General features: G+C 42.9%; 14 protein-coding genes across 14 annotated transcripts; 8 read left to right on the top strand and 6 right to left on the bottom strand.

Annotated features, from left to right (window-relative positions):
- Nucleotides 1-20: 20 nt before the first annotated feature.
- On the bottom strand, nt 21-407 carry EHEL_070440 (uncharacterized protein; the record flags this gene model as incomplete). Its single annotated transcript, XM_003887503.1, has 1 exon — nt 21-407. The coding sequence occupies one exon, from the start codon at nt 405-407 to the stop codon at nt 21-23; it is 387 nt and encodes a 128-aa protein (XP_003887552.1).
- A 39-nt stretch (nt 408-446) lies between these two features.
- Nucleotides 447-809, top strand: EHEL_070430 (50S ribosomal protein L7Ae; the record flags this gene model as incomplete). Its single annotated transcript, XM_003887502.1, has 1 exon — nt 447-809. The coding sequence occupies one exon, from the start codon at nt 447-449 to the stop codon at nt 807-809; it is 363 nt and encodes a 120-aa protein (XP_003887551.1).
- Nucleotides 810-862: 53 nt separating this feature from the next.
- On the bottom strand, nt 863-1156 carry EHEL_070425 (uncharacterized protein; the record flags this gene model as incomplete). Its single annotated transcript, XM_059743522.1, has 1 exon — nt 863-1156. The coding sequence occupies one exon, from the start codon at nt 1154-1156 to the stop codon at nt 863-865; it is 294 nt and encodes a 97-aa protein (XP_059599505.1).
- A 187-nt stretch (nt 1157-1343) lies between these two features.
- On the top strand, nt 1344-4034 carry EHEL_070420 (uncharacterized protein; the record flags this gene model as incomplete). The annotated part of the gene is made up of 1 exon (XM_003887501.1): nt 1344-4034. One exon carries the CDS (start codon nt 1344-1346, stop codon nt 4032-4034), a length of 2691 nt encoding a protein of 896 aa, XP_003887550.1.
- A 49-nt stretch (nt 4035-4083) lies between these two features.
- On the top strand, nt 4084-5544 carry EHEL_070410 (uncharacterized protein; the record flags this gene model as incomplete). Its single annotated transcript, XM_003887500.1, has 1 exon — nt 4084-5544. One exon carries the CDS (start codon nt 4084-4086, stop codon nt 5542-5544), a length of 1461 nt encoding a protein of 486 aa, XP_003887549.1.
- Nucleotides 5545-5616: 72 nt separating this feature from the next.
- Nucleotides 5617-6510, top strand: EHEL_070400 (uncharacterized protein; the record flags this gene model as incomplete). Its single annotated transcript, XM_003887499.1, has 1 exon — nt 5617-6510. The coding sequence occupies one exon, from the start codon at nt 5617-5619 to the stop codon at nt 6508-6510; it is 894 nt and encodes a 297-aa protein (XP_003887548.1).
- Nucleotides 6511-6576: 66 nt separating this feature from the next.
- On the bottom strand, nt 6577-7392 carry EHEL_070390 (uncharacterized protein; the record flags this gene model as incomplete). Its single annotated transcript, XM_003887498.1, has 1 exon — nt 6577-7392. The coding sequence occupies one exon, from the start codon at nt 7390-7392 to the stop codon at nt 6577-6579; it is 816 nt and encodes a 271-aa protein (XP_003887547.1).
- A 160-nt stretch (nt 7393-7552) lies between these two features.
- Nucleotides 7553-8446, bottom strand: EHEL_070380 (ubiquitin carboxyl-terminal hydrolase; the record flags this gene model as incomplete). Its single annotated transcript, XM_003887497.1, has 1 exon — nt 7553-8446. One exon carries the CDS (start codon nt 8444-8446, stop codon nt 7553-7555), a length of 894 nt encoding a protein of 297 aa, XP_003887546.1.
- Nucleotides 8447-8690: 244 nt separating this feature from the next.
- On the top strand, nt 8691-9335 carry EHEL_070370 (uncharacterized protein; the record flags this gene model as incomplete). The annotated part of the gene is made up of 1 exon (XM_003887496.1): nt 8691-9335. One exon carries the CDS (start codon nt 8691-8693, stop codon nt 9333-9335), a length of 645 nt encoding a protein of 214 aa, XP_003887545.1.
- A 140-nt stretch (nt 9336-9475) lies between these two features.
- On the top strand, nt 9476-12406 carry EHEL_070360 (chromosome segregation ATPase; the record flags this gene model as incomplete). Its single annotated transcript, XM_003887495.1, has 1 exon — nt 9476-12406. One exon carries the CDS (start codon nt 9476-9478, stop codon nt 12404-12406), a length of 2931 nt encoding a protein of 976 aa, XP_003887544.1.
- Nucleotides 12407-12431: 25 nt separating this feature from the next.
- EHEL_070350 (RNA exonuclease) lies at nt 12432-13544 on the bottom strand (the record flags this gene model as incomplete). The annotated part of the gene is made up of 1 exon (XM_003887494.1): nt 12432-13544. The coding sequence occupies one exon, from the start codon at nt 13542-13544 to the stop codon at nt 12432-12434; it is 1113 nt and encodes a 370-aa protein (XP_003887543.1).
- A 130-nt stretch (nt 13545-13674) lies between these two features.
- On the top strand, nt 13675-14373 carry EHEL_070340 (uncharacterized protein; the record flags this gene model as incomplete). Its single annotated transcript, XM_003887493.1, has 1 exon — nt 13675-14373. The coding sequence occupies one exon, from the start codon at nt 13675-13677 to the stop codon at nt 14371-14373; it is 699 nt and encodes a 232-aa protein (XP_003887542.1).
- A 41-nt stretch (nt 14374-14414) lies between these two features.
- Nucleotides 14415-15233, top strand: EHEL_070330 (serine/threonine protein kinase; the record flags this gene model as incomplete). The annotated part of the gene is made up of 1 exon (XM_003887492.1): nt 14415-15233. One exon carries the CDS (start codon nt 14415-14417, stop codon nt 15231-15233), a length of 819 nt encoding a protein of 272 aa, XP_003887541.1.
- Nucleotides 15234-15269: 36 nt separating this feature from the next.
- EHEL_070320 (uncharacterized protein) lies at nt 15270-15596 on the bottom strand (the record flags this gene model as incomplete). Its single annotated transcript, XM_003887491.1, has 2 exons — nt 15270-15461; nt 15486-15596. The coding sequence occupies 2 exons, from the start codon at nt 15594-15596 to the stop codon at nt 15270-15272; spliced, it is 303 nt and encodes a 100-aa protein (XP_003887540.1).
- Nucleotides 15597-15616: the final 20 nt, after the last annotated feature.

Genomic DNA, 15616 nt, shown 5'->3' with positions numbered 1-15616 from the left:
ATCTAGCACAGGCGCTGCAGTTAAGTCTGCCTGTATCTCTCAAATACAAGTCTGTTAAGAACGTCCTGGTCAATAGGGCACTTTCTCGTCATGATGCGGTGGGTGTTAATCGACAGATCTATTTCCTCGAGTGCTTCTATTGCCTCCTCAATGATATCATTCCAATCTTCACTACCCCTGACGGCGCCAGTAAGCTTCTGGTGCTCAGGATTCTGCCCAGTGCTTAGGAAAACATTAGGAAGCTGAAAATTGGCCTCCTTGGGGACAATGCAAACCTCCTCGTCATTTATGGCCTCGGTTTGAAAACTGTTCTCCAGAGGAGTTATCAGTCTTGGAACAAGCCACAAGTCGCCCTGGCGGATCGTCAAGGCTTTCATCACCTTGTTGTACTTGGACTTTATATTCATTCAAGGGCGTGTCTAAACCTCGAAAATTTTGCCCCCGCAATGACGGCAGCTCAGACATACTCTCCAGTCCCAGACGAGAAAGCGCAGAACATACTAAGGTTAGTCCAGAGTGCTACAAAGTCAAAGAACATCAGAAAAGGGATAAACGAGTCGACAAAGTGCCTCAACAAGGGAAGAGCTCTTCTGGTTGTCATAGCATGCGATGCAGAGCCCCAAGAGATAACGGCGTTCCTACCCGTCATATGTGAAGATAAAGGCGTCCCTTTCGTTCATGTTCCCTCCAAGAATGCCCTTGGCGTGGCATGCGGCATCCATAGGCCGATTGCCGCATGTACAATCTACCTACCAAAGGAGGCGGAGTCTCTACGCCTGGAAGAGAAGATCAGAGAAGCCTTGAGGTGAAGCATAGATGAAATATGTGTTTTCAGCACAGCCGCAATTAAAAGATCAAAGGTTCATTCTTTTACTTCCTTACTCATTATAAGGTCTGATAGGATTAGCTTCTGCTCGTCATCCAGATCAAGAGATACAAGCTTCTCCTCCAGCCTCTCCTTTCCTCCTAACAAAAATGCCTTCTTTGCATCGTAATATACATCGTTTTCAATATTCTGTTTGTTTAGGGCAATCTCCTCGTCTGCGGACAGGATCAGGACCTTCTCCTTTTCCTTTATGGTAACAATATTGGCCTGCTTTTCATCATCCACGTCGTAAAGACTTATTGACTTTTCCGCTGCAAATTTCATTCTCATTCTTTACCCCCAAGCCCTCTGAAAATTAAACTGATCGAGGCACCTTATTTCTTTATCCCTGCCAGCATGCATATCATCTAAGTGGTTGAGAATCCTCTCCTTAATAAAGCATCTTTCACTGGAGGCTGCATATACATGTGTTTTGGTTGGTGGTTACAAAGATAAAATTTTTAGTCCCCAACCGGGGATGGCTGACATAGACAAGGAAAACATAGGAACCAGGGTCGAAAAGCCTCCACTGAGGGGTGCAGACAATGCTGTGCTAACAAACATCGTGTCCCAAGGGCTCGTCACATTTTGCATCCTAATAGCGTATATTATTTTCAGAAAAAGAGCAGCATGGCTCTATTCGCCAAATGTCAAGGATAGGCCGTCACATCCCTGCTACAATTACGCAGGGTTTCTTAGTTGGATCATTCCGGTTGTGACTGTGAGCGACACGATCCTTCTGTCGATCATAGGCTTGGATGCATTCATGATGCTGCAGACACTGAAGATGCTTTACAGAATTCTCTTTATTCTGTCGTTCTTGGTCATTCCGTCGCTGGGATACTTATTTTGGACGAACCAGCGGGAAAATATAGAAAACTCGGATCAATGGCTTGTCAGGCTCTCGCTGGGAAGTCTGGACCCCGAGTCTAGGAGCTATGGGCTCATTATACCTGTCGTGTACCTTGTGTCTGCATTCATAATGTATTCCATTTTCATATACTACAAGAGGTACATTGTTCTTAGGCAAGCATATCTACGGAATCCAGCAATAATGACGTCAATAATAACCTTGAAGAAGTTGTCCAACAACCTCGGAAGTGCAGAGAAGTCTACGGAATATGTGAATCTCCCGAACAGAACACTGGTCCTCTCAAGGCTCCCAAGCTACGTGAACAACGATGTGGATCTTTTTGAGTTCATCAACTCCCTTGGTGTTGGAGAGATTGATGATTGTGTGCTTGTGTATGATACCAACACCTTGCAAAGCCTTTACAGTGAGAAGGACAGCTATATTTACCACATTGAGAAGGAAATTAACGAAAAGTTTGTAAGAATGAAGGAATGGTCTGAAAAGAATCAAGAGAAGTGCAAAAAAAGTATAAGCGGGTTCAGAGAAAATATCCTGAGGACGGTGGAGGAAGCAAAAATAGAGGGCGTCTTTGACAATACCCAAAAGAGACAGCTTATTGTCCTATTCCTTAATGGAGCCAACCAGTTTGAAAACAAGATTAAGGAGGATATCCCGAGGGTGAATTTCTATCTGGAAAAGCTAAACAATGTGAATAGAAGGATCAGCAAGGAAAAAGAGGTTATAAGGAACGAGGAGGCAAAGAACAAGGACATCAGGATCGTAGAGCTTGTCTCTCACAACAACACTCTCTTTCTGAGGGGAGACATATCGCAAGATGCTAGCTTCTTTTCATTTCACCATATACTCAACTACGGCAAGTACAAAATGTATTTTACTTTAGATCTTCCTTCGAAGACAAAAAGAGGGTTTGTCACGTTCAAAGACCAAAGAAGCGCAAACATAGTGAAGCAGTCGCAAATAGGGTCAAGGATATTTTCTGTAGCAACGGAGGATGCACCGGCACCGAACGATGTCATATGGGAAAACATAACAAACAGCGAGGTGGATAACTACATGTATAGCGTCTTTGGAACTGTGTTCTTCATACTCTTTATTGTACTGTTCTCATCCATAGTTGCCAATATTGTCACTTTACTACTGAGCTCGGAGATGTTTAAGGAGAACAGGCTGATATCCTCATTTTTAGATAGACATGAAACAATCAAAAGCTCTCTGCGGGGAATTCTGTTTCCACTTATATACAACTCCATGATGGTGTTCGTTCCAACAATCATAACTGCACTTGTTAATATGGAGGGCATCTACTCATACTCGACTTTCCAGCAGAAGCTGATGGACAAGCTTTCCAACTTCCTGTTCTTCAACGGTTTTGTATCTGTGTTCTTTGCATCGAGCTTCTACAGGCTTTTTGCGGATGTTTTGTTCAAGAACGAAAAGATATACAATGTCATTAGGGCATTCAGCAACGAGTCTCTGGAATCGTCCGTGTTCTTTGCGAACACGATCATCCAAAGAACCCTGGTGGGAACAGCACTAACGCTATTGAAGCCTGCGCCTCTGTTGATAAACTACATTATCTTTCCGTTTACAGGGAGAAAGACAAGAAGAGAGAGGCTCGATGCCGAGTTTTCTCCCCCGTTTGACTTCGGGACCATATTTCCATCCTGCCTGACAGTCTTCTCGATGTCCATAGTCTATACTGTCATCTGTCCCCCCATCCTCCTTCTTGGGGCATTCTTCTACTTCTGCAACTACCTAGCGTTCAAAACTGAGTTTCTGTATTCTTCCAGAAATGAGTATGAGTCTGGAGGCGGATATTGGGATTCTGCATGCCAGAACATAATGTTTTCACTCATATTTTTTCAAATTGCAACGTTTGCAAAAATGTCTTCGGACAAGAGGTTTTATCTGTCCATGCTGCTATTCCCGATTATCCTTATCACATTTATATTCCGCAGCAGCCTTAGGAAGATGTTCTACAAGTCCTGCCACTTTTATCCGCTCAACATCAAGGAGGAAGAGTATCTGGATGCATTTACAGAGAAAGCCCTTGTGGAGAGGGTTAGTCTTCTCGAGAGTTGGTCTGAAATGGGATCTGGGCCGGACATTGATGTCCTTCCACTGACTGAGCTTGGGATCAAGGATTCAAAGGAGATAGAGAAGGAGTCTTATTACAACGACCCGAACACAGCCAAGTCAAGCAAGTCTCTTATTCTCCCGGAAAACTTCTTTAAAACCATTTGGTTCCTGTTGAACAACGATAGAGACAATTTGTTTGGTCTGAGAACAGAATAAATTGTTATTTTGTATTTTATCTTGGCAAGATCCCTCCTGCATTCTGTTCATGGAAGGAGACTCTGAGTTTGAATTTGAGAGCTTCTTCCAAAGCAGCAGTGATAGCAAGGATGCCGAGGACTGCTCGAGCGGGTTTGACTCAATTCTGATGAGCTGCGACGAGGCTGCGTTTTTTAGCTCTGACAATGCTTGCCATAAGGATAATGGAATGGGAGAGGAGGACTCGTGTGGCTCCCTAGAGCAAGGAGATCAGATGTTCTATGACTTCAACTCTGACTCGTCGAGGATTAGAGAGAATCCCGAGGAGGAAGGATGTGAGGACGTGGGTATAGTCCAGGGATATGGCAGATTGAATGCCGACCAAAATCGACCGGAAAGCTCTCCTCGAAGATGCTTGCCTCTTGATTCGGACAAACTGCATGTAAGACATACAGACTTGGGAGATGAAGATCCGGACACAGTGTTTTCTGGGTTTACCACAGGATCTAGAAAGAAGATCCAGGTTAGAAAAGAAAGCATAGACACAGCATATAAGATGTTTGATGGTACGATGGAAAAAGTAGATGCCGATACACAAGAGACGCCAAGATCTTATAGTACTCCGGAAGAAAAAGAGTGCATAAGTCCTGAGAGTGTCTACAGAGAGATAGAAAGAAGGTTTACGAAAGAAGATTCAAACAGGGTCTTTGCCCAGTTCACATGGTCTTGGATTTACCTCCGCTTTGGAGGCAGACAATTAGAATTCAATGATTTTGTAGATAAAATAGAAGAGCAGGTCAAAATGAGGTTAGAGAACGAGTATTCCATACTCCGTAGGATTGTTGAGGGGGACGAGGTGTCGTGGAGATATATGATTCTTTTGGTGGTTGGCGTGGACAAGGAGAAGATTGAGGTATTTGATGGATATTATAGCCTTTATGCGTTATATGATGAGGTTCTCAGAAGAAAGATAGAAAAAAACGAAATACGTGTTGGTGCCAAGCTCAAGATCTTTGGTGCGGAGCTTGAAGGAAATGGTGCTGTTTCCATCTTTGACCTTGGAAGTGCCTTCTTGAGGCTTCACGGCAATGGGACCCAGGTTATCCATTGCAGACGGAGGCTTGGATACAGAAAGAGGGTGGGCTTTAGAATGAAGATATCTGATATTCACAGCAATGGGGGGCCGGTGAGCTGCATCGAAGGGATGATTTCCAAGATAATTGAGACAAAATATCTAGTAAAGGTAGAAAATTACAGTAGTACGACTGAGAATCTTGAGCCCGAGCTTGATAAGATAGAGGATCTTGCAAGAAAGGCCCAGAGGGTATTTTCGTCCCATGACATAAGAATTAGTATGTACACCAAGCTCCTTATCAAAGACAGCAGTGGAGAATGCACGGTGACATGGTGGAATCCCTCATCAGATGCCAAAGCAGGACAGGTGATAAGAATGGTTTATTTGAATCCAGCAAAGACCAAAGAGCTCCACCTCAACACCAGCAGAAGAGGATATGTTAAGCTTCTTGTATAAACGCCCTTCTTATCTTTAGAATAAATTGAGTTATTTTCAGGGCCTTTAATGAATAGCCATTATGCAAACTTTATGGAGAGCCTAGAAAGAAACAACGGGGGGAATGAGAATCCCAGTGGGAACATTCTTGATACCGACAGCTCCATTACAATTCTTGACATTCCATATTCTATATCCAACGGCACACAACCAAAAGCGACTTCAAAAGAGGTATGCTGGAGTTTGTTTCCGGAATGTATCGACCCTGTGTTTGCAGATCATTATTTTGTCTTTCCACAAGCACTAGAGGAGTTTGTGGGCAGAATAAAAGACAAGAGGTTTGTCTATAAGTTTTCTGAAGGCAAGGATTTAAAGGTAGTTAGATGCAAGGATCACGAAACAGTATATGCTCTGGATGTCCTTGACTTTGAAAAAGACGAGGCCGGGGCGTGCAACAATAATACTTCTCTTGTGGTGAACAGAAACAGATACCGAAGTGCGGTAAAGGCAAGGGAAGACAAGGAGTACAGAAAGGCGTTGGAGGAGGGAAAAAGATACGTCAGAGGGAAGAGCTCATATGAAATCAAGTCAGAAAAAATCTATCTTGAGCAAATTAAGAACGGCAGGAACTTTGTGTTTGTCGACGATCCTCAAGACCTGCCTGGAGAGCTGAAGGCTATCATAAAGCACCTCCATTCAAGGAGCATCCATGTTCCCAAGACGAAGACTTTTTCTGTGGAGCAGAAGACTGATCACCTTCAGAATGTCTTGCAGAACATCCCGGGAATAGGTAAGAATGCGGCACGAAGCTTATCTCTTCACTTCAAAAGCATCAGCCAGTTGCACTCGTTTCTTAAAGGAGAAAGTAGCGGATTGTTGAAGGAGCTCAGGGTCTGGGACATTGATGGAAAGCATTCTAGGCCTTTGGGAGAGAAGCAGAGTAATAGGATAAGAAATGCATTTATTGGGAGGAATGGAAACCTTTGATGCAACTCGGGTAAGCACATACAACTAAAAGATAGATTTCGGAACTAGTTTAATAGATATACAATTCTAGCTTTTCTTTCCCATTTGACTTAGGTATTCAAACATCTTTTCTCTCAAGCTGTTATTCAAGGACGACTTATCGTAAATATCCATTATGAAGGTGATTTCGCTTTCACTGTCATCGGGGTTATGGCTGGAATCCCTTTCAAATGCTCTAGAATCTCTATACCTATCAAGCCTCTGCCTGGAAGTACCTCTAGGGTTCTTCTCCTCCTCTCTGTAATCACTGGATTCCACTTCTGACTCCTTGGAAATGTCATCAGGACTATAGTGTCCTTTTTCTCCATTGTATATTCTACTCCTGTACTTTTCAAGTATCTCACTTTTCTTGGAAGCCATGTCCATTGACTTTGAAGATCTTCTACTACTTTTTACTTCCTCTGAAGGAACTCTCCTATTGCCCCTGGACTCTTTTTTGTCATGTCTCTCTCTGCTTTTCTTTTTTTCCTTGGAGCCGTTCCTAGACTCGACCTCTCCAGACATATCTTCATAGCTATCGCTCCAAAACCCATCATTACTTATTGCACTATTAGATCTTGGCCTTTGCTTCTTCCCTTCTCCAATGCTTACCTCGGAAGACACATTGGAAGCCCCTCTTCCGGCTTTCCTAGATATCTTTCTTTCGCTCCCTCTATCTCCTTCCCTCCAAGAACCATTTCTTGTAAGCACCTCCCCCATCTCATCATTATCTAGAAGAAAGTTGGAATCATCCTCACTTTGAAGAGTTTCATAGCTTTTCAGATATGTGCTTTTCATAACTTTCTGTGATGCCTTGCCTCTGCATGGAACTACATTCCAAAGGGTTCCTATACAAAAAACCATATCCTAACCTTTGCATATTAGAGTCGTTGCTTTTGTACCTACAGAGAACCAATAGATAAACAACCAACAGCAAATCACTCGCATATTTTGTAGACAGAAAAAGACAAATCAGATGATTTTTGTCTTCAACTGGGAAGGAACGCCAAGATATTTAATCCTACTACCAAAGAGTGTAGAAAGCCATGTAGGGATGTGATCCATTGTAGCCCTTGAAGCCTTTTGTCACTTGTTCATCGTTGTAGATCCTCCATGTACCTGACCTTTTGGCCTCTGCAAAGTAGTGTCCCCCACTCAGAGTTCCGGTGTGGCACACAACCCCGAAGAGGCTGTACTTTCTATTGTTAAAAGACAAAGTGGCGCTAATGTCGACACTTGCCGTGTCTTTTGATCCTCGTGGATGGAATCTTGATATATGCACTATCAGGACTTCTGGATGTATAAGGTTTTCCATCCTCTTTATAGTGCCCTTCTTCTTTCCACATTTATCGCATTTCCAGCTATCTTCTCCCTCAAGCATCACCTCTTCGTAATACCGATCTATTCCTTCCTGAACTGATGCATAGGGTTCAATAAGAATGGTACTATTCGTGACAATTGTTGTAGAAGAGTATTTACACATCTCGCATATTAGTATCTGTCTATCCATTGAAAGTAATGTTTTTGCAATCAGATTCTGCTTCCGGGCTTCCTCAAATTCATCTATTGTTGTAAACACATCTTTATTCCAATCAAACTCTGTATACAGCAAATCGATAAACTGAATAAGAAACTCGTGAGAGTCCTGCTGCATCCCATTGAACAGCTTCATCTTTGTGTTAAATACGCTGATGAGGTTTCTTGGGTCACAGGACTGTGCCGAATCTTCATACTCAAGTATAAATTGTTTGAATGCATTAGATATCTTCTTCTCCCTTGGAAAAAGGGTGTCCCGATAAAAGGCGTTAAGCTCGCTAATGGACAAAATACACTGCATTGCAGAATTGAAGAAACAAGTATTTCCCTTATTCTTTAATCCTTTTGGAGGGAGATTGGATTTTTTCTCCTGTACTACCATTTCAAGGGCCTTAATTTCCAAATATAAAATCCACAAGCCAGGCAATTTTATGAAATCTGATGATATAAGACGCCGGGTCGCATGGTTTACATCCTTCCTGGATCATCAAGCAATATACACCAAGAAGATGGATGGATGAATCTGAAGAATGTTTCAGGCACTGCGGAACGAATCATTGGTAGATCCAAAACATTGTAAGAGCAGAAAAAACTATTTAAGCTGCGATTTTCATGATCTCAAGACTATGAAGTTTAGCACACTTAAGCTGGCCACCTGTTACCTTTATAAGGTTGCCGTTGAGGCAAAGGCCTCTCCAAAAGAGGAATTTCCTGGGGATAGTGATAGCGGCTACAAGAATGAATATCTAGTTACCAGAACGACTGCCAAGGATACTTTTACTCCTGAGATGACTAGAAATATGATACTTGAGAACGGTCTGGCCATTGTACGTGAAACAACAACCTTTGTCAATCCTCACGAAGTTAAGTTTGTTCCGGGGTCTGTTCTTGAAAGTCTGGATAAGGTAGCATTTGCATCGGACAGATTTGGGACACCGAACAAATTCCTTACAAAGCCTGACTTCTCCTACATGGAGGGATACAATAAGATGTCAAAGCAGAAGAACGATGCCAAGGCAAATGAGCCCAGTAGTGCCAGTAGTGTCGATAACACCAAGAATGCTGGAAAGGGAGAAAAGACAACAACCACTTCTGATGATGAAAAGGCAGGTGCTGAGGGCAAGACAGAAGATGGTGTAGAGGGCCAAGAGCAGCCGCAAGATAATACGACTGAGGATGTAGGAGAGGCAAAGACAACCGATAAATCTGGGTTCTTTCCTAGTGGCTCCTTCGTAAGACCTTCTTCTGGAAAGTATTCATCCTTGGCTTAAACCATGATGCTATTAAATTTCTGTTTAATCATCAACATCACTCTAACGCCATATAACTAGCATTTTTGCTATCGAGCGCTGCACTGCAGTATTATTTATGCCTAAACAGCGATTTAGGTTGAAAAAGAAATGGGGTAGGAATGAGCTATGAAAAGTTTAAGAAGACGATAGTTTCGATAGAGCTCATAAAGTTCATGTGTCACAGCCACTTGCTTATCAGCTTGAGAAAACCTCTGACAATAGTGTCAGGATGCAACGGGTCTGGAAAGAGTGCGGTCATGGTGGGGATTGGATTGGTTCTTGGACAGCGAGCGCACAGCCTTGAGCGTGGAAGCAGCTTCAAGGATCTTATCAAAAGCGGGGAGTCGAATGCTATTGTAAGAGTTGTACTGGAAAACCATAAGGGGTTTAAGAGGGAGTTCTTCAAGGAAAAGATCATTGTTGAAAAGAGAATTGGAATGAGATCTGCAACTATCAGCATCATGAATGGAGAGAGGAGGGTTTGGTCTATGAGGAGAGAAGACCTGGAGCTTGTTCTGGAGTTCTTTTCGCTGAGGTTTGAGAATCCGTTGAACTTCCTTAGTCAGGAGCAGTCCAAGAGATTTCTAAGCACAATGAATCCTGAAATGCTTTATGAGCTATTTATGCAGGGGACAGAGATGGCTGAGGTATGCAAGTTGAATGACGAGTCTATGGGCAATGTGAAGACGATGAGAGAAAGGATAGGGCTGGTTGATGAGGAGCTAAGGGAGATTGAGAAGCAGATAAAGGACGAGGAAAGCAGGCTGGAGATTATAAAAAATGTCAAAACCATGGCGAGAACTATAGCTGAGCTGGAAGATGAGATGGCATGGGCCAAGGTGAACGAAAGAAGAATAGAAGTGGAGAGGTGTTTTAAGAAGTTCCAAGACAAGCAAGAGGAAATTGACAGGGAGAATGCAAAACTGGAAGAGCTGTCGCAGGCAATCAGAGATGGCCGGGAAAAGCTGACCATGGTCGAAAGCGAGGAGATGGAAAAGAAGAGAAGTAGAGACAAGAGGAAAGAAGAGATTGACAGTGCCATCGGTAAGCTGAGGATGAAGTATAGAGAAATAGAAAACGACTGCTTGGAGCTGAGGGAGACGAGGGATTTCAAGAGCAGGATTGCTATAGATTTTGAGAAGCAGGATGGAGTTGTGAAGGGACTGGTTCCTCAGCTTGAAGAGAGGTACAATAAGGTTTCTTCTGAAATAGAGTCTCTAAATGAGAGGATGGAAAAGCTTGCCGTGGAAGGTGAAGAGTGTAGAAAGAGGGCAAGGGAGGAGGAGGATGTGCTCTCTGAGCGGCAGAGTAATATTCTTCATCTCAGAAAACAGATTGAATTCTATTCCAAAAACGATCAGAACAGCTTTTTTGGACCGAACTTTGGCGGAGTCATTGACGAGATTTCGAAAACCAGGTTCAATGAGAAGGTTGTCGGACCTATTGGATTTGAGGTAAAGCTCAAAGATCCGAGATGGAGCAAGGCTGTTAGCATTGTACTGAACAGCACCTTGTCCACTTTTATTGTAATGAACAAGCTGGATAAGGACATCCTACTTAAGATCTTTAGGAAGCATAAAGTGGACTTTCCTATCTCCGCACTCTCAACCAGAGCTCCGGAGGTGATAAAGTACAAAAGAAATGAGAAGTATAAGACGGTGCTTGATGTTCTGGAAATTCGAAGTCCTTGTGTTGCAAACTATTTGATAATAACAGCATCTATTGAGCAGACGATTCTTGTGGAGGGTAGGAAAGAGGCTTACGAGATAATAAGGTCAAGGCCGGGGTTTGTAGAGTGTGCATACACGAAGAATGGGGACAAGATCCGGCTAGTTGGGGGAAGTATGTCTGACTTTGTTACTCGAGGCGTGGATAGATTCTACTTTGAGAACACTCGCGAAAAACTTGAACGGTGTAAGATGGAGATGAAGAGGCTGATGGAAGAGAAACCTGAAAAAAGCTGGGGAAAGAGGTCGGAGGAGATAAGAGATGAAATGGGCAAAGTGAATGAGGAGATAGAACACCGAAGAAGAGTGTGCAAGTCTCTAGAGGCAGAGATGGAGCAGGAAAAGCAAATCCATGATGCCCAGATGGAGATCATGCATAGTGATGAGATCTATGAAGAAATAAAGAGCCTTGAGCACCAAATATCATTGCTAGAGAAGAAGCAGGACGAGATCAACGAAGAGATTGGGGCTTTGGAGAGAGAACAGAGGGAAATCAAAGAGTACAAAATAGCAAGCACGGAAAATTTGAGGCAGGATATTTGCAGAAACAAGGCCGAGGCCTCCAAAATTGAAAGAAAGATAGATTTATGCCGACTGGACGCTCTTAGATTGAAGGAGGAACATCTGAAGGAGATGGAGGCCTACAGCTTAGAGAAGAGGAGGCTTGTGGAGAATGGAAAAAAAGAGATTGATTCAAGGCCTGAGGATGAAATTAGAAAGGAAATAATCCGCATAAAAGCACAGATTGATATGTGCAAGGAGGTTGAGGATGAAAAGAAGACCTTGGCTACAATGGAGCACCTAAGGAAAATGAAGAATGTGAAGAAAGGTCTTCTCGACGAATACAAAAAGAAGATAGAAAGCATTCTTTCGGATGTTGAGTCGAGGATAACTAAAAGAGATGCTATGAGGAACGAAATAGCTAGAAATGCGGCCTTAGAATTTTCCAGGCTGACTCGAATCAGAGGATATGAGGGAGTTTTAGAGTTTGACCATGAAAAGAAAAGGCTGGATGTCAAAATGAAAGTACATGGGCAATCCGAAGCAGGGTCTAGAAGTATGCTGTCTGGAGGAGAGAGATCCTTCGCAAGCGTCTCACTAATTTTGTCGTTATGGCCTTCACTTTCATGTCCCATCAAGGTACTTGACGAGTTTGATGTGTTTATGGACAACTTGAACAGGAAGCAAGCCATAAGAATGCTTCTAGACTTTTTTAAGGAAAGTGGGTTCCAGGGGATTCTGATAACCCCCTTGGGTGTAGAGGATCTTTTCGAGGACTTCTGTGATGTCATCGTCTTGGAAAAGCCTGACAAGAGCGAGTAGATAGAAAATGAAGTAACAGAATATATTAAAAGCTGAAGTAAATACTGCCGTCGATCCTGTAAATAAGTATCCAAAGGCATTCCTTGACTTTTTTGTAGGACCTGAGGCATTTTAGCAGGTCTTTATAGCTACAGGCTGCTATGTTGAGATGGCCCTTCTCATGTTTTAGAAGGTCAGAAATGCACTTCCTCTCTACTGTTGCTTGTATCTTCAATTCTGTGCCCTGGGGATCCATCATCCTAAGCATGTACTGTATTTTTACTGAAAGGAGCTCAAGGCAAGTTACTGCATCTATTCTTGAGTCATGTGTCTCCACATGAATGTCCTTGGAAAGATATGTTCTTGATAATTGTGCAAGGGATATTTTTCTCCCTAAAGGACTTAAGAACAAATGTGCAGTGTCTATAATCCTTTCATGGTACAGTTTCAACGAGTCTAGGTCGTTTTCGACGCCATGCCCCACAATCACAGTGTTGGTTCCAATAAAGTTGAAGATTTCATCCTTCACAAGCTCAATATCAACACCCTTGTCTACTACCTCCTTTATCAGTCCACTGTATTTGGTCAAATAATCTACCACAGGCTCTCTTGGCTTGATTATTTTGTCATAGATGGTTTTCCCATTGCAGTCAACCATCGTGATTCTCCCGGGCATCTTCCCTGTTTTTGTCCTGACCTTTTCTATGTCTAGGGCAATTATGTCATAGGATCTGGGGGCAAGGGCCCTTCTGTATTCGCTTATGTCAACCTTTGATAAGGACTTTTCGTCATCAACAAACACTCCTGAAGAGTGTATATCTTCGAACTCTACAAAAGGAATGAGATCTAAGTTTTCGGTCCTTACACAATCAAGAGATGGTGTGATGTCTTCATATCCCCCGTCTCTCAGAATACATTCTATGATGTCATCAAATGGCAGCTTCTCATTTATAAGTGGCTTGTGGTCTATCTTGAGCTTGGATAGGAGTTTTGAGATGTTTTCTGGCGTCTCCTCTAACTTGACAATGTTGATTGTGTCTGGACGATCGCTTGCTCTTAGAGGAAGGAAAGAAGGCCTTTTAGACATGTTGAATGCCCAGCATAAGATCCTCTGTATGTCATATACTGTTAGTCTCTTGAGCTCTCTGATCTTTGCCATTCTAAGGAGTATGCAAAGCAGACAGAATTTCAATCATGGAACCTGGTGCCCAATAGTGTTTAAAAATGCACAACTCGCCGCCTCAAAATCAACCAATCCACAACAATAATCACAGCCAATAAGGCCCTGGATGGAATCAATGTCAACACGTAAACGGGAGCATTCCAAGCATGCAGAGTCTAGTCTCAAGCTGTACGAGCAGCTTGTGGTTTTGTTGAGGACAAGGAGTGAGGTCCGGTTTTTATGCAATCGTGTCTCTTTGTCGCTAAGAGCATGCATAGTGGTTGAGCTTGCGCTCTGTGGAGCAATAGGGCTGAAGGAGGGAAGGGTTGTGGGAAAAGACAATGCTCTGGATAGCTCACTTTTACTGGAGGCAATGAACAAGATTTATCAAATCCAATTGCCACCCGACGAGCTTATGTATAGGCTTAACGGAGAGAAGAGAGGAGGAAGTATCTACATGAGGAATGTTAGGCTAAGAGTCTACAAAGGGTTGGAGGAGAAGAGGATATGCAAGGTTGAAAACAGTCGTCTAATATTCAACAAGATTACTATGAACAACTACAATGTAAGGATAGAGCTTATAAACTACATGAAGGAGTATTTGACCTCTAGCAAAGAAGTGGATTACAGAGCAGAGGCACTTGCCGTATGCTTGATATTTTGCTCGGCAATAGATAGCATACTTATCTGCATGACGGAGAAAGAGGCTGTGGCGTCCAATGCCCACATCAATCGGATCAAGGAGAAGTACATGAGCAGAAGTGCATGCGAGTCTGGGAAAGAGATGATCATACATTCTGTGCTTAAGGCTTTATTAAATTCCTAGAGCAGACGAGCTCTATAAATATTTCGATTGAGGGCCCTGTAATGGTGGAGTATTGGACTCTAGACAAGTTTGAAATAGGAAGGTTGCTGGGGCGAGGTAAGTTTGGGCAGGTGTGGCTTGCAAAGGAGAGGGAAAAGGGATTCATAGTTGCCCTGAAAATTATTCCAATCAAGGAGATCCAAACGGTTGAGACTGCGAGGCAGATCCGAAGAGAGATAGAAATACACACCAACTTGAAGCATCCCAACATTCTGAGAATGTATGGGCACTTCCACGACAAGGACAACATATACTTGATACTAGAGTACGCAGGAAAGGGTGAGTTCTTTAAGTTTCTCAGTGAAAAGGGAGGCAAGTTCAGTGAAAAAGAGGCCTCTCAGTACATAAGACAGGTGATACTTGCACTGATTTACATGAAGGAGTGTAATGTTATACACCGAGATATAAAACCAGAAAATCTACTGCTTGGGTCGGACAGCCAACTAAAGATAGCAGACTTCGGATGGGCTGTCTACAATGCAGACAAGAGGCGAATGACCTTTTGCGGCACGATGGAGTACCTTGCTCCAGAGATGGTCAATAACGACATACACGACTCTGGCATTGATCTGTGGTGCTTAGGGATCCTGACATATGAGTTCCTTATAGGAAAAACACCGTTTGAAAGTAAGAATAGGAACATGAGAGAAGCATATAAAAGAATCAATTCATTGAAGTATTCAATTCCAGAAACAATCAGCTCCAATGCTTCTGACTTTATTTCCAGGCTCCTTGTGCTGAATCCAAACGATAGGATGGAGCTTACAGAGGCCTTGAACCATCCATTCATTGTAAAACACCACGGAAGACCCAATAACTGAATCCATCTCAATAAAGTAAGTTTCTGGTTCGCTGCACTACTCCAGCATCTTCTTAACAGCTGCTTGCATGCTTTCCACGCTTCCTTCCCAAGCACTCACCTCAACTGTTTTGTGAGTACTTGTGGCTCCTGCCAGGATTTTAACAGACGACTTCGGAATCTTAAGCATTTTGCTAACAAATCCTGTCAACTCTTTGTTAGCTTTGTTGTCTGTTGGCGGTGCATTTATCTAAAATTAATTCAATCACCTTACATTTACAACTATTTCTGTGTCTGTTACTTCCCTTACTCCTGTGCTTCTTGCATTAGGCCGGGCCCAAACACTCAATCTAAGTTTCTTGTCTTGAATACAATACCAAGCCATCCCGGGATTCCCTTGGTGAA

This window comes from Encephalitozoon hellem, chromosome VII (genome assembly GCF_000277815.2).
Source record: "Encephalitozoon hellem ATCC 50504 chromosome VII, complete sequence".
In the NCBI taxonomy this organism is placed as follows: Eukaryota; Fungi; Microsporidia; family Unikaryonidae; genus Encephalitozoon; species Encephalitozoon hellem.
Note: the sequence above shows the minus strand (reverse complement) of the source record. Positions and strands in the feature narration are given on the sequence as shown.